The 23,398-nt window shown below is 38.7% G+C and overlaps 4 protein-coding genes and 1 pseudogene across 6 annotated transcripts; all 5 read right to left on the reverse strand.

Annotated features, from left to right (window-relative positions):
* Positions 1 to 380: 380 nt before the first annotated feature.
* On the reverse strand, positions 381 to 4,034 carry EIF4A-III (eukaryotic initiation factor 4A-III). The gene is made up of 8 exons (XM_021955684.2): positions 3,529 to 4,034; positions 3,186 to 3,426; positions 2,987 to 3,067; positions 2,706 to 2,813; positions 2,495 to 2,614; positions 1,869 to 2,036; positions 1,320 to 1,406; positions 381 to 757 (listed from the first exon to the last, which is right to left on the reverse strand). Exons 1-8 carry the CDS (start codon positions 3,819 to 3,821, stop codon positions 644 to 646), a joined length of 1,212 nt encoding a protein of 403 aa, XP_021811376.1. The 5' UTR covers positions 3,822 to 4,034; the 3' UTR covers positions 381 to 643.
* A 1,243-nt stretch (positions 4,035 to 5,277) lies between these two features.
* Positions 5,278 to 9,079, reverse strand: LOC110754645 (putative metal-nicotianamine transporter YSL7). Its single transcript, XM_021955746.2, has 6 exons — positions 8,444 to 9,079; positions 7,878 to 8,041; positions 7,670 to 7,767; positions 6,982 to 7,116; positions 6,688 to 6,877; positions 5,278 to 6,575 (listed from the first exon to the last, which is right to left on the reverse strand). The coding sequence occupies exons 1-6, from the start codon at positions 8,820 to 8,822 to the stop codon at positions 5,439 to 5,441; spliced, it is 2,103 nt and encodes a 700-aa protein (XP_021811438.1). The 5' UTR covers positions 8,823 to 9,079; the 3' UTR covers positions 5,278 to 5,438.
* A 2,790-nt stretch (positions 9,080 to 11,869) lies between these two features.
* Positions 11,870 to 14,376, reverse strand: LOC110754646 (cation/H(+) antiporter 4 pseudogene; annotated as a pseudogene).
* Positions 14,377 to 14,842: 466 nt separating this feature from the next.
* Positions 14,843 to 18,364, reverse strand: LOC110754560 (4-hydroxybenzoate polyprenyltransferase, mitochondrial-like). Of its 3 annotated transcripts, none has more exons than XM_088252110.1 (8): positions 18,207 to 18,364; positions 17,142 to 17,978; positions 16,767 to 16,902; positions 16,528 to 16,649; positions 16,342 to 16,411; positions 16,078 to 16,227; positions 15,565 to 15,932; positions 14,843 to 15,302 (listed from the first exon to the last, which is right to left on the reverse strand). In XM_088252110.1, exons 2-8 carry the CDS (start codon positions 17,558 to 17,560, stop codon positions 15,233 to 15,235), a joined length of 1,335 nt encoding a protein of 444 aa, XP_088108236.1. In that variant the 5' UTR covers positions 17,561 to 17,978; positions 18,207 to 18,364; the 3' UTR covers positions 14,843 to 15,232. The 3 variants fall into 3 exon arrangements, with proteins under 3 accessions (XP_088108236.1, XP_021811321.2, XP_088108214.1); XM_021955629.2 differs by having other exon boundaries at positions 15,565 to 15,661; positions 15,797 to 15,932; positions 17,142 to 18,355; XM_088252088.1 differs by having other exon boundaries at positions 17,142 to 18,357.
* A 1,805-nt stretch (positions 18,365 to 20,169) lies between these two features.
* LOC110754625 (4-hydroxybenzoate geranyltransferase 2-like) lies at positions 20,170 to 22,846 on the reverse strand. Its single transcript, XM_021955722.2, has 8 exons — positions 22,324 to 22,846; positions 22,041 to 22,179; positions 21,398 to 21,519; positions 21,225 to 21,294; positions 20,983 to 21,132; positions 20,772 to 20,907; positions 20,588 to 20,684; positions 20,170 to 20,489 (listed from the first exon to the last, which is right to left on the reverse strand). The coding sequence occupies exons 1-8, from the start codon at positions 22,776 to 22,778 to the stop codon at positions 20,420 to 20,422; spliced, it is 1,239 nt and encodes a 412-aa protein (XP_021811414.2). The 5' UTR covers positions 22,779 to 22,846; the 3' UTR covers positions 20,170 to 20,419.
* Between the last annotated feature and the right edge of the window lie 552 nt (positions 22,847 to 23,398).

Genomic DNA, 23,398 nt, shown 5'->3' on the forward strand with positions numbered 1-23,398 from the left:
AATGTAAGCTTTTTCCGTAGACGGTTATCTCAATATTAATTACGTGTCTTCGATTGGTGATGCTCTCCTACTGCTATCACTTCTGTTTGTTTCCCAATTCTGGATGGTGCCTTAACAAGAGTAAAACTGATTCATCCCTGTGGGGTGGGGGGCAACTTGGTTACATTTTGCAACCTCCAACTCCAGGTGATGGGCCCGGGAAAACCGTAGGATTATCATGTTGTTGTGGATTTTCCTGGTAAATTGATGCATTTTGGTATCTCAGATAAAAAAAATATCGCAGATTCAAGCCATTGAATCAAACGTTAGTAAGCTCAACCTTCACGATTGTATGATTGTTTACTTGTGCGCAATATTCACACGAAGAGAGAGCGAGCATGTGCAAAACTAATAATTAACTTGAATTCAATACCAAATACAACAAAACCCAAATACAATACGTACCCAATCTGCACACAAGGTGCTTAAAATTTGTCACACCAGCCTAACGTAAAACTTTAAACCACGTTATCATAACTCAAAATCATTCCAACTTCTGCTAGTGTACAATCCTTTGCAAAATAAAGCCAGGGCAACTGCACAAATTAGTCAATCAACATCAGAACAACCAACATCCATTTGCACACAGGATGGCTAGCAACTCTCATATCAAGTCCGCAACATTCATTGGCATTTCGTCAATCTGGGTACTGTAATACTGTTCTATATCTCTTAAGATCTTAATATCATCGCTTTTGACAAAGTTTATTGCCACACCCTACATACAATCAAATAGCCCATTTTAATCAGCACTTGCAAACAAATATGCTAACAAAAAGAAATAAATAACACCAGTTTAAAAACATACATTATGAAGCACAATATTGATTCTTAATAGCTCAGATGAAGCTTCTTTCACACCAACTCATAAATGGTCAACTTCAAAATGTGCAGTAGGAATGCATTTGCAGGATAATTTTTTAAGGGCACAAACGGGCTAGAGAGTTTGCAAATGCCCAATGGTTGCAGTATCTAAAGTGATCTATCAATCCAAATAACTGGCCAACTCATCTAAAAATGGCTCAAACTATGGATTCAACCAAACCATGTTACACATCTCATAACTTTATAAGTGGTTCTACTATTTCTCAATCTATCCTTAAACTAAATGCCATTGGCATCTCATTACTACCATCAAATTTCTCGCATAAGATGTAGAGCGAAAAATGCAATTTCTAATACAACATAGATGGAATTGTTAGAGGCAACAAATTAACTTCAAATTTGGCATACGAAAAAAGCATAAACACTACTGCCAATAATGATTAAAGAATACAAACCTTGCGTCCAAAACGACCAGAACGACCAATCCGATGAATGTACAGTTCACGGTTGTTTGGAAGATCATAATTGATAACCAAGGAAACCTGATGAAGGCCAAAACATAAACATGCATTAAGAATAAGTGTAGCAAAACAACTATTAAAAGAAAAAAGGTTTTTTTGGAGGCAACTTAAACATCTATAGTCTGCATGTTCACTGTCCCACAGATATAGCACACCTAATCCTTGCAGCAAAAAGCAATCCCACTTGAAGGTTCACTAGGCCCTCCAACTAGAACAAACTCATTAACAGGAATTTCCAAAAACATCACTTCGATTAATAGCAATTTCTCTGGCAAGTCGTAAATTTAGGTGACTGCATTAGTCCCAGGTAAACAACTATAGTTATGTCCACAACATGTTTACCCACCCACATATGGGTACGCAAAAGAACAATTCAATATATTTCAATAGTTAATTATTCAATTATTCACACAAAATCGATTCAAGGTCAAGAGATTTTACATCTATCTAATGATTAGACATTTATGAGAAAAAGGAACTTGCCTGCTGAACATCAAGGCCCCGGGCCCAAACATCTGTTGTGATCAGGACGCGAGTAGTGCCACCACGAAACTCGGCCATAATAGCATCTCTCTCCTTCTGAGGCATGTCTCCATGCATTGCAGACACAGTAAAGTTATTACTCCGCATCTTTTCGGTGAGCCAGTCCACCTGTCCCAATGAGATTGCATCAGTGATGCACCATGAAAGGAATAGTTAAGCAACCAGAAAGGTATGGCTTGCCCCATAAGGAAAACTATTACAAACAGCCTTTTTTGCAAGCCTCTATTTTCACCTGACAGATTAAATTCTAAAGGTATGCATTGATGTATAATGAGTAGCCACTAACGAAAAAAACCGTATAACTATGTAGGCTATAAGGCACAGGAGGGAAAAAAAATGTTTAAACTATCTCTTCTTAAATAATATAACTAAATGTACATTGACCACTGTATATGCTAGTGTGTCAGTAAAAATCAAATATCTCAAAGGCAGGTCAGGTAACCATTTTATTTTCTAATTTGCACCCAGAATCCATAACCCAGCAGCAGCAGCCTTGCAACCCTTCTTTTTGGGTCAAACTTGATATTAATATCACAAATCAAATCTGACAGTATATAACAGTTTACCTTTCGCTTTGTGTTGCAGAAAATAACAGCTTGTGTAATTGTAAGGGTATCATAAAGATCACAAAGCGTATCAAACTTCCATTCTTCTCTTTCAACCGCAACGAAAAATTGCTTGATTCCCTGTCATCAGAATTACACAATTTACTAAAAAATTCACATTGCATTGAAAGGAAGCATGCATACAACTATACAATACAGAAGCATTGCGTACCTCCAAAGTCAACTCATCACGTTTGACAAGGATCCTTACAGGTTCAGTCATAAATTTGTTGGTTATCTCCAAAATTTCATGAGGAAGTGTAGCAGAAATTAAGCAAACCTACAACATTACAACTGATTTCAGACAGAAACACTAAATTTGAACAAGATTTGGAACATAGCAATGCCCAGCATATATATTAGAGAGAAATACAATTACAGAAAGAGAAAACAGTACATAAGCAAAGAGGACGAGCATATGGGTATATAGATATATGAAGAGAGAAAGAAAACCTGGAGCTCAGGTGGAAGATATCTGTAGACATCGTAAATCTGATCCTTGAAGCCTCTACTCAACATCTCATCAGATTCATCCTGGAAAGCAAAAACAAACCAAACCAAGCGAGACAGAAATTAAGAAAATAAGAAGGGGAGAAATCCAAAAGACACCGCCAAAAACAGAGAAAAGGAAGAAGAGAGAAGAGAGACTAACGAGAATTAATAATTTAATGGCTCGAGTGCGGAGAGTTCTCCTCTTGATCATATCACAGACTCTACCAGGAGTTCCAGACACCACATGAACACCGTACTCAAGCTTTCTGATATCCTCGCCTACGCTTTTGCCTCCAATGCAAGAATGGGCTTTTATATTTATGAAATTACCAATTGCTAGTATCACCTTCTCCGTCTGCGCCGCCAATTCCCTTGTTGGAGACAATATCAAAGCCTGAACCCTACATACATACATACATCAGACACAATTTTTTTTCCCGAGAAACAAACGAACAAAAAGAAAAAAGAGACCCTAGGGGCTAGGAATGGAAATTAGGGCGTACTCTAGGGAAGAGGTATCGACAAGCTGACAGACGGTGAGGGCAATCATGGAGGTCTTGCCGGTACCGGACTGGGCCTGAGCAATGACGTCACGGCCCTCAATGATGGGCCTGACGGCACGTTGCTGGATGGCGGAGGGCTTCTCAAAGCCGTAGTTGTAGACGCCTCGGAGCAGATCGTCCCTTAAACCCATCTTATCGAAGCTCATGATCGGCTCTATCCCATCAGACGTCACGAACTCGAGCTTCTCGTCCCCGGTCATCCCTCCCCCGCGTCTCGTCGGTGCCTCTGCCATGACTGATGATATGCTGAAGACGACCACTACCGCGACTATCAGACTGGTTTGCGGTTTAGATTAGGGTTTGCTCGCTTTCCTCGGAGAAATAAGAAGAAATAAAGAATGCCCTTGTTTCTCTAGATAACGATTCACGCGAGGAAAAGAGAGCGACAAGAGGCCCAAGGGTTTTATAATAAATAAACTTTCAATTTATCAGCGACCGCCTATTGAAGCTATAGGCTTTATGCTCAAACTCAAGGTTTTTTTTTTCCTTTTTTTTTCTTTTTTGGTTGGAATATTTAGTACTATCAATTAGAATTAGCAAATTAGGCGCCTGAGTCGTATGGCCGTATGATTTGTTAGTTGGCAAAAGGCCTCGCTGTCCCCTTTTTGCCCTTTCTTACTTCTTTTCTAATTTTTAATGATTTCTGAGTAGGGCCTAACGAAAATATTTTTTTTTATAAATATTTCTTTCGTCTCCAATGGATATTGCGTGTATGAAAAATAATTGATTTTATTATACAAAGCAAAAAAGTTTAGACTAAAATATTAATATACAAATATAATTAGGGTAGTTCACTGAAAAAATAACAACTGTGATGATTATTAATTGAAGAGAAGAATAAGAGATAATTGTCAAAATGTCAGCTAAACTTATAATTTAGTTTCAATTTGTCATCTTAAAGAAAAGTTTAAGAGAAATCTCACCTTAATTTTTCAAAATTCATGATTTGTCATCAGACTTTAACACCATCTAATTTTCCATCTATTTTTAAGAGTATTTTAGTTTTTCCATTTTCAAAAAAAAAAAAAAAAAAAAAAAGAGACTTCTCTCTCCCTCTCTCTCCAATGGTATTTTAAATAGGATAGTTGATGATTATTTATTGAAGAGAATAATAATGACAACTTAAGTTATCAAAAAAAGGAAGAAAAAGAAGACTAATGACAAGTAGGCTAATTACTGTCGTTTTGCTGAGTATCGTTGGGCCCCAAAGGTAAACAGTGATCCAATCCAAAGTTGTTTCTGGGCCTATATATGAACTTTCAGTTATGTTAGGTAGGGCAGTTAAAGTTTTTTCTTTTGTTGGGATCAATTTTTCAGTCAAAGTGTGTGATTAATTTTTTGAAATATTTAGTCATATACTTATTCTTAGCACTAAAACTATAAATAAATCATACACCATTTAATTTCTATAAATAAATCCAAAAAATGATAGCTGGCCCTATTGAATTTAATTTTGATTATTAAATTACTTTGATGCCCTATTGAGTGTTTTGGGCTTTTTTTATGAGATTTTGGGGTTAGGTTTGTTTTAAGAAATTAATGGCAGTTTTGTAATTTAAAAGAAGTTAAAAGCCTTTTTGTTATATTGTAAATGGGTTTTGGGTGTGTTTCTAAAGTCCATTTCATATTGAGTGTTTTTATAATTTGGGCTCTTATATTGGGTATAATAGTGAAATAAACAGAAGAGAATTCGACCTACTAACATAGTAACATTGATCAGAATATAAATGTAATTAAGTAATGAAATAAACAGCTAGCTAGCTAGCATCTGCATTCTGTAAGCTGCCATTATATACACAACCACAATCAAAGCTAGCAACTTAAAGTCTGAAGCTTCTTCTTCTTCCTCTTCAGCCATTCAAAAGAGAATCAACTTTGTTGTTGACAGAAGCAGAGAGAAACTTCATGCAAATAGGAGCTTTGACTCCCACGATTGCGAGGATAGCAGCTGGAACACCCCATAAGGAGTCACCGCAGATGAGACCAGAAGCGACAGCAGGTGCAAAGTCGTCGGCCTTTTGCTTGTTCTTCCTCTGCCACAGGAACAGGATCAAGCTCCCCACGCACATGTCTATGGCGAAGTATGAACCAAGATAGAATGGTATGGCCATGCACATGGGGCTCGGAATAAACCTATAGATCCTGTACTTGGTTTCATAACGCTGCAACAGCTCGCTGATTATGTTTATGGCAATTGCTGCTGCAAAAAACGACACCGCAAGGGTGACGCAGTTTTTGGGAAGGGTACTCACACCTTCAACTCCAAGGAGCGCAATTCCACGGTACATCAAGCCATAGGGTGCAGGATATGCGCCGTCTGGATCTCCGATTGGGTAAGCTTTGTAGAAAAACCAGAACACCAAAGGAGACATGACACAACCCATGGCTGTCCCAAACACTTGGCTGACGAACATAGATCGAGGAGATGAGAGTGTGAGATATCCTGTCTTAAAGTCTTGCATGAGATCAGAGGCAGTAGAGACAATGCTCATCATCACACCACAGGCAGCAAGCCCGGCAATAACACCGCCACGGTCAAGGCCAACCCAAGCACTGAAGATTATGATGGCGAATTTGCCATAGTTGGAGGCAAGGGACCAATCGCTGAGGCCACAGCCATAGGCATTGCAGAAGGCCAAGACTGGGGCAATCAGATAAGCAACCAGCACATGGTACCATTTCAGTTGGGGGAAGATGAAGGGCACTGCAATGATGGATATGGCTGCAAGGGAAACATAACCAACCAACGCAAACCAGTTGGGAATTTGGTCTTTCAAGAAGTACTCCATTCGTCGTTCTTCATCATAGTTTGCAGACACGACTTCTGAAGACCCTGCTTCAAGACCATCAGGATTTGTAGATGCTGATGAAGTTGAGTCTAGTTTCTTTTCTGATTTGTGTGTTGCAAGACTTTTCGTGGTCAGGCATAGCATGTAGACTACATGGAATAAACCATCACCCAGCATCATGGCTATAGCAATAAAAACCTGCAATATATTAATTAAGAACATCAAAACAAGTATAGTGAAATAAAGCAAATGCTATAAAGTACTGGAAATTCAACAAGCTAACTGCGGCAGAGGAAGTTTGATGGAATACCCTGTATCCTTGGATGCCATGGAGACTGCTGGCAGATAGATTAGCGCTGTACCAGATACCTTTCTTTTGCTCAATCAAGGGCCACATGATTCCCCATGAAATAATGGATCCAACAAGCAAAGATATATTTACCATGAAAGGGCAAATCATTCCAACACCAACATATGTCGATGAGAAATCAAAGTAAAACCTGCAGTCAATTTACGATCCGAGTTAATATTGGAATTGAGGCATTCATGAGGACAAGACATTAATACAATAGTTACAATAGTTAAGAAAGACTTGTAGACATACTTGTGTGCATAGGCTTTGAGACCAAATGTTGGGAAGCTGGAAAATCCACAGCCATCGGCAGTAGCGAAAAACCACTGGAAAAAGGCAAATACAAAGCTAAAGCAGAAGCTTTTGAAGAGAACAGAAACTTGTTTCCTGCATTAAATGGTTCATAAGAAGAATAAATACAATGAACACATAATCAAAGTCAGGACTCAGGAGAAGCAAGTTCTAAATTTCAAAGGTTTAATTAGAAAATCCAAAGTAAAGCTAGAAATGAAGTCAGTGTGTGTTTTCTTGCTAGCTGATCTCAGTAACGCGTAAAACAAGAGAATGCAAGTTAAATTTAAACACTCCATACTCCCTTGGGAGAGGTTGGGAAGAAACTGAACTTGAAAGTCTGAATGGGATTATTGGACGAGGCCTTTGCTTTGTGCTACTCTCTCTCTTAACGAGCTGAGTTTGAATGAGTTTCAAAAAAATTCAGAGAAGAGGAGCAGAGAAGAAGAAGAAGCAAAATTTTTAGAGAGAGAGAGAGAGGGAGCAGACACCAATTTCACAGAAGAAAAAAGTTAAAAAAAGGTGACATGGGGCCAATAGGGAGCTTTTATAGCATTGCAGCAGGGGACTTTTTTGAATGAATAAAACATTGAAGCCGGGGTCAAAGCCACCACTTTCCCTTAAATTTATATATGTTAGTAAAGCTTACTTGGCTAGCTTGGCTCCTTTGGGTGTATGAAAGCTGTTGATGAGGTATGCAGTTGCAGTTCCACTTGGGTACGTTAACTTGTACTTTATGATCATCATCTGTCGGCAATTGAAGGAAAGAAAACCAATTAAATCTTTGTACATTAATAATATATGTTGTGTTTTGTGTGTGTTGATGATATGAAGTAGTAATTTCACTTTCAAACTACCTTTCTCAGGGCCATAATGGAAAACAAACCGACGAAGCTGACAGCAAAGAGAAATCCAATCATCCATCCCACATCAAGATGCTTGATGTTGATTGGGGTGTTGCCTTCATCTCCTTGAGCAGCAATTTTTGGACTCATCCCCAGTATATAACTTGCAGTACCACCTAATTAATGTCAAACAACATATAATTAATTAAATTAAATTAAATAGATGATCAATAAGCAGCAAAAGAGCATACACAAATTTATTGATATTATATTAACATGTCTCTGACTCTGACTCTCCTCTCTCAACATCCATCCTAGTCGTCTAAGAACAAACAGAGTAGTATTATTATTATATTGTTTTTATCCAAGTTCCAAATGCAAGGCCAAATTAAAGATACACTATTCTAAAAGGTGTAATTTTTGATGTTCTTCTTGCTAGATTCTTTCATATAATATTAATTCTCTCTCTGCTATTAGTATTATATATGAATATAGAGATCTGGAATCTTCCATTCCATTCCATTCCATGAATAACAAAAGAGAATAAATGAATGAATGAATTGAATTTGAAAACATACTGCTAAAGGCGATCCCGGAAGAGGCGACGACGCAAGTTTGGATGACGGTATTTTCTTGGCGAGTGAAGGGCTGCTTCAGGAGGCCACATTTTTCAATCATGGCGGTGTAGCCCTTGACGACGGCGAAACCCATCAAGCCGGCCGCGACATTGAGGGAGGGGATGACACCAGTGGTGAGGTTCAACTTGCAGACGATGAAGTTGAAGACAATGCTCAAGAGAAAGCTGGTGACCATTGCCCTCACAGTTATCTGCTTCGTCCATGGAGGCACCGGCGTCGTCTTGAATGCCTCTTCCACAATCACCTTCTTCTTAGCCGTTTGTTTTACTTCAAAGTCGTCACTTTGAGTATTGCTGCGTTTGCTGACGCTTCTCTCCATGGTTGATTCTTCGATTCGATTTGATCGATCGATCGATCGGCCTTTACGTGTTGGTTTTGTGCCTGCTCTCTCAGCCTTTTTATATATATTTTTGGTTGTGTTAATTTTTAGGAGGGGAGGTCTTTAGCCAGCTAGCATTAGGACGAGTGAAATTTGGGCTCCCAAAACAGAATCCAAAATGGGTTGGAAGAGTGATCCCAGTACTCTCTCTCTCTCTCTCTCTCTCTCTCTCTCTCTCTCTCTACACACGCTAATTAGGACCCAAAACAAAATTAAAATTTAAAACTAATTGTGATTGTTATTTATAGTAAGAGTAGGAGATAGCGAGTTTCAAGCGTCGCTGTTACATGGACTTTTTGCTTGACACGGACTTGAGAGAATCTGCACTACTTTCTCGAAGATTACATCCTATATGAATCACATAGTTTTTAATTTTTTGAAGCCTGAGTTTTATTAGCTCATAATTTTACCCATATATAAAAAATATTTGAGTACTCTTCGACACCCTTAAAAAAAAATATACCAAATCAACCTAAAACTTAAATGCGATGAATTCCTGCAACTTTACAATCTGAGTGTGATTGGGTTCTAATTTCGAGGGTATTTAAGTCAATTTAAGTCAATTTTATCGATACTCAAGAAATTAGAAGCTAAATTTAAGCTATAAACCTAGAGTATTGGTAGAATAGTTGGCATCAAAATATATTGTAGGGAAATATTTAATTAGGAATTATTAATTCATGTTCCCACTTTAGTTCGGACGGTGAGTGTGTGCATTTAGAATTTAGAATGGATGCATTTTCCCGGGAAATCCTCCTACCTAGTAATTAATTACAATGGAAATTCCAAAGTTGGAGAAGTTTATTTGGACACGGACAAGGTTTGCATTTCAGGCACGCACACAATGATAGGTTGTAAGATGGCATAAAAGTCAGAATGTCACATGAGATTTGCGAGATCCCATACCAAATATATATTTATACAATTTATTTCACTAAAGACCATTGTTTTGTGTATTTTCTTTCATTTAAATGCAATTCCCTTCTTGGCCCTGCACTGCACGGGATGAGTTGTCTCATGCTAAATGATCAAATGTTCAATTCTTCTAATGGATATCTTTGTTGGAAGATTTGGTTGATGGATGTGACTTCCCTTACAAAATATCACAGGAATAATTGTTAATAAATTATATTTTTTATTGACATAGTAAATAAGATGAAATTAATAAAAGAACTGAAAATTACTTATCTTTTGGGGCATAGAAGATCTTTCTCCATTCATGTTTGAGTAGAATAATAGCTTTAAGTTGAGGCGTGTCATTCACTGTCCTTAATAGTAGATTTCACCCCTCGGAGATAATGTCTCAGTGTAGCAAGGTTGTATAGTGGCCTACCCTCCATAATACAACAACCTATAACCTTCATAAGTGTACACTCGCAATACTTGGTTCAGATGAATAACTTGAATCTTTATTTGAAAAATAGAGAATGTGGAGGAAATAAAATAAAATAATAATTGCTCAAATGTACTTCAATAAAATTCAAGTTTTTCTATTTAAATCCAGCACTTCTTTTTGTTCACCCCATATTCTAAGCTCACCCCAACTTCTAATTCAAATGTTCATAATTTCTAAGAAAACCACACTATCTTCCCAAATTACCCTTAAATACACACCCAACAACAACAACAACAAAAAACTCATCAACCTCACACCCCACACCCCATACCCCGCTATATTGCCCCTTACCACTCTAAGTTCACCTCAACCTCACATTACTTAAAGAGATAAAAACATTGTTAACAACATTATTTTATAATTATTATTAAGTTGTACTAGATGTTTTGGTTTTATTTTATTTATTATTAAAATTCCAAGGATGTTTTGGTTTTATTTTCAGCAATCACACATCATAGTCACCAGAGCTTCTAATTTTGTATCAGCAATCACACTTTTGCATGTGACCATCTTGACTTCAGTCTTTAACATACTCTTCAAGATATCTAAGTCAATTCATCAAAGACGAAGAAACTCAAATTGGCTTTTTTATTTTTTAAAAGGGAAGGGAAAGACAAGAGTTTGATTCAGTCTATGGGTGTAAGGATAACTGTCATACCAGCTGCCTAAGAAACTCAAATTGAATTTGATTTCTTCCAAGTGGTCGAGTGTGCGGGTGTGTGTATGGATGTACTAGGGTTAAGTATTAAGTTGGATGACCTTTTTTGTCTTTTTACACAATAATAAAACTTAAGAGCTTAATGATTTAAGTATTGGAGTGAACAAAAAAAAAAGTGGGGTTTAAATAGAAAAACTCTAAAATTCTGATATCTCTCTCCAACTTAGCTCGAATTATCTTCCCCATTAGCCCGCTAGCTAAGGCTTTTTATAGTTGGTTACATCTCAAATGCATTAAACCAATTGCAATAAAATCACATAAAATTGCCTGCCAGTTTTTGCAAACAATTTCCTACCGTTAGATGCAGCATGCAATGTAAATTAAAAGCTTTAAAAGCTCAACAGCAAATAACCAATTAAATACAAAACCAACTCAAGGCTAAAAACAAAATGAATACACCAAATCAAGACCAAAAAATTAGTCAACCTAAAATTGACGCATAAATATACCAAAATGTTTTTTTTAAATCAAAACAAAGACTATGAAAATAGCAATTGTGGGCTGATTAAAACAAATAACTTACGTCCCATTAAATTTGATATCAGAATCGATATAAAATAAACAAGTATTTATATATTATAAATATGCAAATAAATTTAGTTTAAATAAATCAAATAATAAATTAATTGTATTTTGAAATACTCACAAAAATTCCAACAATCTTTCTCTGGATTGTACAAAAATCAAGATTAGCACCAACTGTTTGAAATACATGTCAAGAAGATTGCCACATTTAGAGCTGATTGCGGATGAAGAATTCATGTTTGCTGCACCACCTGCACGGCAAATTTGCAATGGCATGCACAGAGTTTGTGCTGCTGAAATTCCTCGTGTGACAATCAAACAATAGATGATGACTAGCTCAATCTTCCATTACGAAGTCGTATATTGTTGTTTTTGCACCACCAAGATAGAGCATCTGCACCTGAAATCATCAGAGGCAATCATGTCGCCGACAACACCAAGCTCCGGGAATTCATTCCATTCATCAAGTCCTGAAGTTTGAGAGGTTTCCATGTTCTTTCTTCTCCCAACAACCAAAAGCTCATATTGGTTCACAATATTCCGAAGTATCGCCACGGTTTGGGGTCCGTTCTCTGCCACTTCCTCTTTGTAGAATGCATAGCTGTCATCGCTAACATAGGCCTCCTTGTAATTCCTCAAGCTCTCCATGTCAAGAATCCTGCCCCAGTCGGGGACGTCACTGTCTGTCGAGGCTGTGAGATAGTAGACGGTTAGGCTGATGCTCGGATCAGCTGCCATCCGTTGAGTTAAGGCCAATGCCTCCCTATCATCTTCGCCTCCCAAGAAGATCAAGGCAACTTTGTATTGCAGTGCTTGTGAGGATGAGGAGGTTTTGCCTTGCTGTCTCAGAGGGCCACGGTTCACAAGAATTCCAACAGAGCACGGTGCTCTTTCGAGGACGCTGATGTTCAAGGACCTTATGGTCGGATCCTGTGATTTGATGGAGCCATCCAGAGTCCAATGCCGATGGAAAGGGAGGATCAAGAGAGATGCGAGCCGATCGAGCGCAAGGGTGCATATGTCCTCGTGCATCGAATCGGATGGACACACGGCTGTGAAAGGGTGGACTGTGACAGCTTCACAGAAGTCGCGCTCGAAATTAAAGAAGGAAAGAAGCACGTCCTCGGAGTAGGCGCAGTTGGAGATGGTCTTCCTCTGCATTCTTTGGGAAATGAAATAGGGGTGGCTTGGCCGAACATCTGGATGAGGTGAAGGACATAGAGGCCAATGGGGTTGTCTTTGGTTGGACAGCAGGCGTCCAACAAATTGATGACAGCGGAAATGTTGTCTTGTCTGTGAATGCAGGCAAGTATGCGGAGCTCAGAGTTGGATCTGAGACAGGAGACGTTTCTTTGCTGATAGCCTGCATACTTCCTGGATGGTTTGTACAAGTGCTTCACAAGCAATGGCACAAAGCATGCGTTGATTAGGATAGCAAATACCATGAGACAATAAACCTCGTTGTCCAAAGTCTCGCCATCAGTGGCCAAGTTGCCCAACTCAACAACACCTTTGCAGCTCAAGATGAGAGCGAGCACGAGAGCATCCATGAGAGGCATCTTGCAGGAGACCGCAGGCACGAAAGTGCCTACCAATTTGGGGGCGGTACTCACAAGGAGGAGGGTGGCATTGGCCTTGACAACATGGCTTTGAAAACTCATGTCTTTGGGATTCACCAGCAGCACATTGGAGGTTACAAAGAGCGGGAGAAGAACAGCGGAGACCATGAAATCGTACCTCTGAACGAGACTGGAGCCGAGCGGGGGACCATCAGGGGCAGCCAAGCCAAAGATGAAAGGGCCAAAGTAGAAAGATTGATCCAACCAGTAGGAAAAGAGGCCGGTGATTAGGGCGACGAGCATGATGAAGAAGAGGTAGCCTTTGTGAACAGGCTTTCCTTTGGGAGTCTGCTGGATGATCCAATTCATGGCAAGGCGGGCCACATAAACAACAGCAAAGATATAGGCGATGCTGGATGATCCAGTTCATGGCAGGGCGGGCCACATAAACAACAGCAAAGATATAGGCGAGCATGAAGAAGGCGGTTTGAAGAGTAGGAATGAGGCCAGCGGTTTGGCCTTTGTTCAAGGAACGGGAAGCGAGACCGGTGAAAGATCGGAGAAACAAGCTCAAGATGTCGCAGACAATAGCGGAGGAGAGTCCTAAGCGGCCAAGTTCAGAAGTGAGGAGTCTGAGTTCGCCGAGGAGGCAGGCGATGACAGGAAATGAAGACTGGGAGTTGGTGATGGCTGAAAAGACAAGGTTGGATATATCTTTTCTGGTGAGCTGGAAAAGTTTTGGATGGGTGAGGAATTTAAGGGAGAGAAGGCTGAGAATTAAAGGGATAAGCGAGGCGAAAACGCCAGTGTACAAGGCCTTCCTCCCTGTTCTAAGCACGATGCTTATGTCCATTTTCACTCCTATCAGAAACAAAAACATCGAGTACCCAAACAGTGTCAATGTGCCAATTACGTTCTGACTCACAATGATCAAACCTGCCTGCATGCAATTTGCAATTTACACCAGCGTCAATTAACGCTTGCTTGCTAAGCTTACTAACTTGTTAGAGATTGAGCGAGCGCTATTATAAATTAACGTACCAGCATTTGAGAGACAAAGACGGGAATTCCAAAACACCTGAGAATGTGATGTAGGATTTGGGTGGTGAAGAAAGCCAAACCCATTTGCCTTTCGAGGACTGGAAATGTAGAACTTCCGTCTCCACCAGAAGTTAGCACCGCACCACCATATCTCCAAATACCGGCTGAGTGAACTCTGGGAGGGATTTCCACGCAAACAAGGGCCATATTATCCTCTGTTACGTTTAACCACAATACTTCTGAAAGATTCTTCATGATTTATCTCTCTCTTTTTCGTATATGTTATATCGGACAGATATATAGCAAGGAGAGAAATTTGTGAAATAAAATGGTATGAGATCAGCTTTGATAAACAAGGAGAGAAATTAAATGTCCCGTAGCAGTTGCCGCCGCGTTTGTTAGTTTTCACGACCAGCTTTGATCAGTTCTCACGAACAGAACGGTGGCATTTGTTATACTATACTAAAGACACCAAACTCGCTTTAATCTTGTTCATTGGTAGTATTAACATAACATCCTCCGGTATGTATATATGTATGTAAGAATAACGAACAGCTTCAACTAACAACCACCACATGGCTGTTGAAAACAAGAAGTACTGCCTGTGCTGCTCTTCAATTTATAATATTCATTAATTAGTTATTAACTAATGTCTAGTTTGCCTAAGATTGCTCTGAATTTTCCTTGAACAAAAACATGATGCCATGTAACAGAGAAAGAATAGGTGAGGAAAACCTCGTTTAAATCAAACAATATGTTAACTGGAAATAACGGTCTTACAACAATATCCCCCACATACTAAAAAGAAGAATGTTACAACATTGACGCCTATGTTAGCCAAAATTGTTCTGCCCCTACTAAAAAAGGGGTCTATTTTAGAGTATACTCATCTCTCCACCACAGATAGTAAAGACAATATTCATATCCTTCATTGTTGTACTTCGGGTGCCGCATATCAACTATCTTGCAGCCTCCACTTATTTAATCTGGCAACTTCCTCAAAAATTCCACAAGCAGTATCCCATAAATCATTTAAACTTGATTCAAGACATAGCCCATAATAGGAGTACCCCAAGGTTGGAAGTAACTACTCCAAAAGTAACCTTTACCCCTATGATGAAAGTTTTCCGAAAAGGATTCCACTGAAAATAATAGCACCAAACCACTTGTTCGACACAAATCTGGAACCAAGACAAGAGCAACTGCTGAGGCAAGCTGATCATGTTAAAAGCAAAACAAAGTAAAGAAAGCTTAAACCTAAATGAACTTTTCCTTCCCTAGAGTATGAAGTCCTCCAAGTTACATTCTTGTTTTTTCAAAATTTACCTTTTTTGTTTCTCTTTGATTGGAGCTAAGTAATATGGCAAAATTAATATTGATGCAATACACCTATTTAACCTCTATGAATACTTGAAATCCAGATCATATCACAAAAATACGCACTTTCTGTTGCAATCAACTCGGGATGAAAGGTCGGCAGTCCATATCTGCCAAGCTAATTGTCCAGATGCAGCCGCCAAAAATGCATAGTATGGCCACCCTGCTCCATGGTTGAAAGATTGGTGTGAGTATGTGGCAGAAGGAAAAAGAATTGGATTGAAGTTCCAATAACGGTAAAAGAAAAAATTATAAAAATAAAACAAATAGAATATGAAAATAAAGGAGGAAACAAAACCAATTTCAGCATTATATCCACTGAGGGCAAGACTGCTGATGCACATAATTCCAAACCCAGTAATCCACTCCTTAGTTGAATCACCAAATCTCAATGCTGTAGACTTAACACCTACTTTCAGATCATCTTCCTTATCCTGCAAGTATAGTCAGAAACATCATTTGTTGGATTGCGTTGAAAAAGTTCTCTTATTCCTGCATATTCCATAGTTTCATCACACACAAATCTTGGAAACTACAACTTCTGACCATGGGAGTATTACAGTGACATATTCGCTTTACCTGATGTGCGTATATCGTATCATACACAAGCGTCCAGAAAACTCCAGAAAGGTACAATGGGAGCACTATAGCTGGATCAATGCTTCCTTTAACAGCAGCCCATCCTAATAAAGCTCCCCAATTAAAGGTCAAACCTAGATAGGCTTGGGGCTGCACCAAACGTGATAGCATTTACCAATTAATTAGTCCACTGTTAAGTTTCACATCAAATTTAACGGAAGAAGAAAACTTCAGGGTACGTTAAGAAACCAGAGGTTTGATTACCCAGAATGTCAACCTCTTCATGAGAGGATACGAGAAAACTAGCAACAACGATGAAGCCCCCAAAACGCGGCTGTCAATTTCAATTAAGTAAACAGAGCTTCATGTGCGTGCAGATAATATCGGTTTAACTAGATTTATTAACTAAAAGGCTACGGATGAAAGGGCAGATATACAAAGTAAACTAACCTATAATTATTCAGTTGGAGGAGAATTCCAAGACCCAAAAGCAATTGAAATCCAAGAAAACAAAGCCCCTTAAAAGGAGTCAAAAGACCACTTGCAACTGGCCGCAACTTTGTACGTTCTACCTGGAGTTAAAAGAGAAAGGTACTCACCACCACAAGATAGAAAACCAAAGTAAAACAACATTATATTCCACGAGAAAACAGGCAATGAAATTAAATGCAAAGGCCATTGGACATTACCATGGTATCAATATCCCGGTCAAGGAGATCGTTTATGGTGCATCCAGCGCCCCTTAAGAGCAGAGCCCCACATCCAAATAGTGTCATCATCTTAATATCAGGAAGGTGTCCAGGGCTTGCTGCCAATGTTATTGACCTGCACCAACAGGCATGTCTTTTCAGACAACTTCAACTTAAACAAATAAATATATCGTTGCCAATGTTTAGAGATCACTCTTGTTTTTATTTCAGCAAGTAAATTCAACAAAACGAAATTGCCATCAGTGAAGGAGGTTTCAAAAGTCAAACTTTCCTCCACATTCCTTCACTTTCCGTCAAACCAAACAATGCACTGCAGAAACCAAACTTAAAAAAGTTGAAGTACGAATCGCTTACCACATACAAGGCCATGCGAGCAACCAGGTGCCAATGGGCCTGTCGAGGCGAGCGAGCTTCGCATAAGGGCGAGCTTGTCTCGGCAAATACAAGTCGATCCAAGAAGCCTCAACTTCAACCTTGGCGTCATTGCTGGCCCGATTTCCGTCGTTCTTGGCGCCTGTAGATGAAGACGAGCTGGAGATGTGCGCTAGGAGTCTGAGATCAAATTCGACGCAACTGGGAGTCCAACGGTGCCTTTGGGTGAATGGGCCCAACAGGGTTGCGTTGGCATAAGGGTTAGGATTAGGATTTTTCGAGGTGGTGGTGGTGGTGGTTAATTGGTAAGTAGAAGAAACTGCAAATAGGGTGCGGGAGGAAGAATGTGAAGGTTTCAGAAACCTACGCGAAGCTCGAGAGACCAGCCAAAACGACGCCATTTTCAGAATTCACTCAAATGCATCACTCAGTCTCCGCACCATACTGTTTAATTAAACCCCAAAAAAAAAAAAAAAAAAAACCCCCTCAACCAAACTACCTACTCTACTGTACACTGCAAATTTGAGAGAAGAAAAAGAAGGGGATAGATAGATTTAAATTGCATTCCGAAAGGGCATGCTGATTTACAATCATTTCCGCCATTACATCTTAAGCTAAGGATCCGTTACATGGAGCACATTATATATAATGGTGACAAGAGAAGGCCAAATCAGAGTGTCCAGTGGCATGGAGTGGAATCAGAAGCATTCCAGCTTGAGGATATGGAAGCAGAGACAGAGGTCCAATGCTTGATATAATGACAATTCCAAATTCAGATTATAGGCTAGCAGTACTAGGACCGGAGGAGAAGCAACTTTTCTATTTACACAAAAAAAGAAAGGAAATGAAATTTAGGCCAAGTCTTGGCCTCACCTCGCTATAACAAAGCTATGACCCTCCTCAAGCTATATATCGAGGTTCTATCTTCTCCAACATCACAATTGAGGGGATATATAGAAAATAGAAGAATAAACAAAAACCAGCTAAATTTATCCAACAAAATTCAAGAAACCAAAAGAGAAAAGACAGAGTGAAAAAAAAACTAACCTCTATATTGGAGTTTGACATTGGAAGAAGCCCCAATTTCTAGGGTTTCTGATGAGAGAGAAGTGGAGAGATGTAGATAGAGAAGAACAAGAGAGCTTCAAGCTTCTGAGCTTTAAAACGCGAGCTCGAGCTTGAGACCAGAGCGCGAGAAAAAAAAATTCAAGAAAAACGTTGTATATTTTTTGTTTTTAATTATGTGATGTTTTTAAGTTTTTTTGGTTTGGGTTTTTTAAAAGGAAAATGCTAGGGAGACCAACTTGGGAGACCAACTTGGGTACCAACTCTCTAATAGAGGTGGGTCCCACGCTCTATTAGAGAGTTGGTATCCCAAGTTGGTCTCCCAAGTTGGTATCCCAAGTTGGTCTCCCAAGTTGGTCTCCCTAGAATGACCCTTTTTAAAATGTGCCTATCAAACACGTTTTTTGGGCTTTGAACTTTAAAATTATTTTTAAGTTTGAAAAGTTGATTTCAAATATAACGGGAAAGGCTATAATGAGGAGTTTAGAGTGAGGGATTTAATCCCACCATCAACAAATATGAGAAAATCAATCGAGTTAAGACCTCATTTGGTTCAAGATAAATGAGCCTTTAGGATGGGAAATCAATTGCTTTTCCATGTTTGGTATTTTCAAGCATGAGAAATCGTTGTTTTGCACATGAGAAAGTAGGGGGAAAGTGAAGCCCTACTCCCGCCTTGGGTTTTGTTTTCCTCCTCATGAGAAAATTTGGGAAAATGAGCCAACATTAAATACACATTTTTCATGACCATATTGTCTTCATTAACAATTTAGAATTACAATATAGCATTAAATGCATTATTTTTTTATTTGATTCATATGCATATAATTGAAAAATTAAACAAACTTTGTTTCATATTCCTACACAAACCAAACATGTGAAATGAAATAAAATGGTATTTTTTTTATTACTTTCGTAGGATTACCAAACATGGGAAAGGAATTTCCATTTCATACCCCTTGAGAAATGACATAGGAAGTAATTTCCCCTCAAATCCGTTATTTGAACCAAATGGGGCCTAAATATTTTAAATAGTTTGATGATAGGATTGAACCCCTCAAATAAGCTCCTCACTCTTAAACTTCTCATTGTTGAACCCCTCAAATAGAATACCCAATAAGCCCTACATTTTCAATTTAATTTTTATGAGTTGGGATTTCTTTGCTAATCTAATTTTCTCCTAACTTTAATTAAACTTGTAACCACATTTCCAAAATTTAGTCTTAGGGCTCACAATTATTTTGAGTATTTTCCCTTTGCCTTTTTATTTTATGTTTTTGTATATCTCTCTCTTCTATATGGTTCCCAAGTTTCACAAGTTTATGAGAAGATTAGAGTAGGAAAGAAGCCCAACCGAATCCATTTCTTATGTCATTGATGAATAAGGTGAATAAGAAAGAGTTAGTAATGAAAATATATGTACATTTAAAGAATTTTTGCAGAAATGTTACATGAACTTATATCTTAGTTTCAATTTGTCACTTTAAAGAAAAATTTAAGAGAAATGTCACCTTAATTTTTCAAAATTCATGATTTGTCAGCTGACTTTAACACCATCCATTTGAAAGGGTATTGTAGTCATTCCATTTTCAAGGGTATTTTAAAAATGAAAAAATTATTATTAAAAAAATTGTATATCCTTTAAACAATTAAGTTTGAAAAAAAATAAATTCTCACATTCCCGCATTACATGTGCGCCACCAACACCTCCAACCAACCCCACCTACCTTGAAATCCATTCCCCCTTCCCTCTTCACAACCCCTTCCTCCAATCTCCCTTCCCTATTCCCCTTCCTCCTTTTCTCTCTCTACCATGGAACACATACAAATTCCCTCAGCCCACCCAAACCGAGTCCACCTTTTTCTTTGTTTTTTTTGTTGATATATTTTCATTTGCATATTGAAAATTTGTGGAAGGACACTTCAACAGAAACACAATCCCACATTAAATCAACATAATTAAAGATTCCCGAATATCTTGGGGATTAGGGTATGTACATCTTGGGAAATTTATCCGTAATGGATTCCAGGGTAATTTCCTCTTTTTATTATTATTGGAAAATAAAACATCCCAAACCAAATCCCCCATTTTTGTCCATCTCTCTTTGTTTTGCCTTTGTGTTCCAATTTCCCACTCCGTGAGAAAAAAAGCAGCAGCAGCAGCTAAGCAAAGCGAGAATTAGGCAGCATCTTCATCATGGGAAAAGTCTTCCAAGTAGGATTCCAATGAAAATAATAGCACCAAACCCTTTGTTCGACACAAATCTGGAACCAACACAAGACCAAATTCTTGCTTAGGTAGGCAATAATAACCCAAATTTTATTATCAATGCAAATTCATATATTTATACGGCAACACGTACTTTTTATTGCAATCAAGCGGGGATGAAAGGTCAGCTGTCAATATCTGCCAAGCTAAATGTCCAGATGCAACTCCCACACTTGCATAGTATGCCCAACCTGCTCCATGCCACATGTTATATAGTTATGAAACGTGACAGAAAAAAACAAAGAAGAAAAATGAACAAAGAAGGAAAAGAACCAAACCAATTTCAGCATTATATCCAGCGAGGGCAAGACTAGTGATGCATATAATTCCAAACCCAGTAATCCATTTCTTGGTTGAATCGCCAAATCTCAATGCCGTAGACTTAACACCTACTTTCACATCATCTTCCTTGTCCTGCAGTGCAAGCACAAGGTCATGATGAGTAATTAACTAATTTCGTGACACTCAAATATTGTTTTACGTACATACCTGATGTGCATATATGGTATCATAGACGAGTGTCCAGAATACTACAGAAATGTACAAGGGCAGCATTATAGCTAGATCAATGGTTCCTTTAACTGCAGCCCATCCTAATAAACCCCCCCAGCTGATCACCAAACCTAGAAACGCTTGAGGCTGCATGATGCACACAACACAACGTCATCATAGCTACCATTTACTAATTATTAATTACTCAGGCTTCAGGATTCATGCAGAGCTTTAATTACCCAGTATGTCATCCTCTTCATAAGGGGATAGGTGAAAATTAGCAACAGCCATGCAGCCCCCAAAACGCGGCTGTCAATTAATCATTATTAATTACATAATATAATAAACGGTTTGAATTAGTAAAATACAATACGGAATGAATCCAATAAGGGTGTTTCTCAAACCCTAAGACCTGTAATTATTCAGTTGAAGGAGAAACCCAAGAACCAAAAGCAATTGAAATCCAAGAAAACAAAGCCCCTGAAAAGGTGTCAAAACACCACTTGCAAGTGGCCGCGACTTTGTGCGTTCCACCTGAAATATTAATTGCATATTTATTTAATATCATCATGCATCACTCTTGAGTTGCATAAAATTAATGTTATGTTTTTATCTTTAATGAGAAAGAGGTGATGTAAGAGCATCCACAATGAACTCCCTCAATCACCTTCGTAGATAAAATTTAAGGAGGAAGTGACAAAACCCACCTCCAACCATGCTCCCTATTCAACTCCAAAAATAGAGAGATCTTTAGAAGCTCCTAAATATGAGGAGAGAAAAAAAAACTCCTACTGATTCCCTATAATTAAATATTATTTTACTTTAATAATATTTTAAGTATTTATTTAATGCTAGCTAATTATTATTATTATTTTATATGAAGAGAGAACATTTATGCTAAACTAAAAAAAGAAATAAATTATTTATGATTCCCTAAACTAGAGAGCATGATTGAAGTTGAAAATTTATAAGGAGCTCTTAAAATAGCTTTCTAGTTTTTTTAGTTAAATTTTAACTTAAAAATTATGAACATGATTGTTGATGCTCTAACGTACCATGGCATCAATATCCCGGTCAAGGAAATCGTTTATGGTGCATGCGGCGCCCCTGACAAAGAGAGCCCCAAATGCAAATAGTGTCAACATCTTAATATCAGGCAGGTGTACTCCTGGAGTTGCTGCCAATATTATTGACCTGCACGGTGCACCCACAAAACAAAACCAACCACACCTAACTACCTTAATTTCAGTTTCAGACAGCTTAATTAATTACAATATATACCTTAATTAAAATTCGAACTAGTAAAAAATGATGACTTAGAGTCTCAGACTCACTCACCACATGCAAGGCCAAGCGAACAACCACGTGCCGATGGGCTTGTCGACCCGAGCGAGCTTAGCATAAGGGCGAGCTTGCCTCGGCAAATACAAGTCGATCCAAGTAGAACCCTCAACTGCAACCTTGGCAGCGGCCTCATCGTCCTTCTCGGGGCCTGTGGATGCAGAAGACGAGCTCCTCGACACGTGAGCTCGGCGTCTGAGATCAAAGTTAACACAACTGGGACTCCAACGCCGGCGCCTTTGACTGAATGGGCCCAACAACAACAGGCTTGCGTTGGGATAAGGGATTGTGTTAGGAGAATTGCTGCTGCTGCTTGTGATGGGTACTGGGTTATAAGAAGAAGAAGAAGAAGAAGAGCCTGCGCCTGCGGATAGGGTGCGGGAGAGAGAAAACGAGGGCTTCAGGAACCTAGGTGAAGCGGGAGAGGGAGACACCAGCCAATACGACGCCATTTTCACACCAAGTTCTTCAATTGCATGAATAATCGATCAGTCGTTCTCTTCTCTTCCCAACCAACAAAACGACACCAAGAGTCACATAATCAATCAATAGTTTTAGGCAAAAAGTCAATTTTATACCAAAATGCCCCTCACCAACTGAATTTGTCTGCAATTAAAAATCAGACAAAATTAATCAAATTGAAAGACGTAAACTAAGCCTGCTCTCGTACGGAGTCACCATTTTGGCCAACACTTTACCCCTTATGGGGCGACCCGGTGTGAGTGGAGATTAGTCTGGGTTGTGGTTAAGGCTTAAAAGTGCCACCCATAGTTGGGGCCCATCCAGGACCACCTCATGGTTCAGACCAAAAAAAAAGACGTAAACTAAGGTAGCAGTAGCACTACAAGAAAAGAAAAGAAAAGAAGGCAATAGTCAAGTTTTTTAGTCAACAAATTGATTTTGGTGACCGTGGGTGGCTGGTCAATGGTTTTGCTTGCTTTGTCAACAAATTTATTGATTACATATGATTTAAATATAATAAATATAAAACCATTTTATTGTCCTTAACAGCTATAAGTAACTTTCCAATTTTCCTGGGTAATTAAACCCAATAAAATATTTAAGAAATGTA

This window comes from Prunus avium, chromosome 1 (assembly GCF_965620075.1).
Source record: "Prunus avium chromosome 1, drPruAviu1.hap1.1, whole genome shotgun sequence".
Taxonomy (NCBI): domain Eukaryota; kingdom Viridiplantae; phylum Streptophyta; class Magnoliopsida; order Rosales; family Rosaceae; genus Prunus; species Prunus avium.

Excerpts from the sequence above, each read along its gene's own strand:
- EIF4A-III (XM_021955684.2), bottom strand. The coding sequence starts at position 3,821 with ATGGCAGAGGCACCGACGAGACGCGGGGGAGGGATGACCGGGGACGAG. Across the intron at positions 2,814-2,986 it reads ATCTTCCACCTGAGCTCCAG|GTTTGCTTAATTTCTGCTAC; the intron begins GTTTTCTTTCTC and ends GTAATGTTGTAG. Across the intron at positions 2,615-2,705 it reads GTGATGAGTTGACTTTGGAG|GGAATCAAGCAATTTTTCGT; the intron begins GTACGCAATGCT and ends TTCTGATGACAG.
- LOC110754645 (XM_021955746.2), bottom strand. The coding sequence starts at position 8,822 with ATGGAGAGAAGCGTCAGCAAACGCAGCAATACTCAAAGTGACGACTTT. Across the intron at positions 8,042-8,443 it reads TTCCGGGATCGCCTTTAGCA|GTGGTACTGCAAGTTATATA; the intron begins GTATGTTTTCAA and ends GACATTAATTAG. Across the intron at positions 7,768-7,877 it reads CCATTATGGCCCTGAGAAAG|ATGATGATCATAAAGTACAA; the intron begins GTAGTTTGAAAG and ends AATTGCCGACAG.
- LOC110754560 (XM_088252110.1), bottom strand. The coding sequence starts at position 17,560 with ATGGCGTCGTTTTGGCTGGTCTCTCGAGCTTCGCGTAGGTTTCTGAAA. Across the intron at positions 16,903-17,141 it reads CTCGCATGGCCTTGTATGTG|GTCAATAACATTGGCAGCAA; the intron begins GTAAGCGATTCG and ends CTGTTGGTGCAG. Across the intron at positions 15,933-16,077 it reads ATACGATATACGCACATCAG|GATAAGGAAGATGATCTGAA; the intron begins GTAAAGCGAATA and ends CTATACTTGCAG.
- LOC110754625 (XM_021955722.2), bottom strand. The coding sequence starts at position 22,778 with ATGGCGTCGTATTGGCTGGTGTCTCCCTCTCCCGCTTCACCTAGGTTC. Across the intron at positions 21,133-21,224 it reads TGAAGAGGATGACATACTGG|CCTCAAGCGTTTCTAGGTTT; the intron begins GTAATTAAAGCT and ends TGCATCATGCAG. Across the intron at positions 20,490-20,587 it reads CCGCTTGATTGCAATAAAAA|ATTTGTGTCGAACAAAGGGT; the intron begins GTACGTGTTGCC and ends TGTTGGTTCCAG.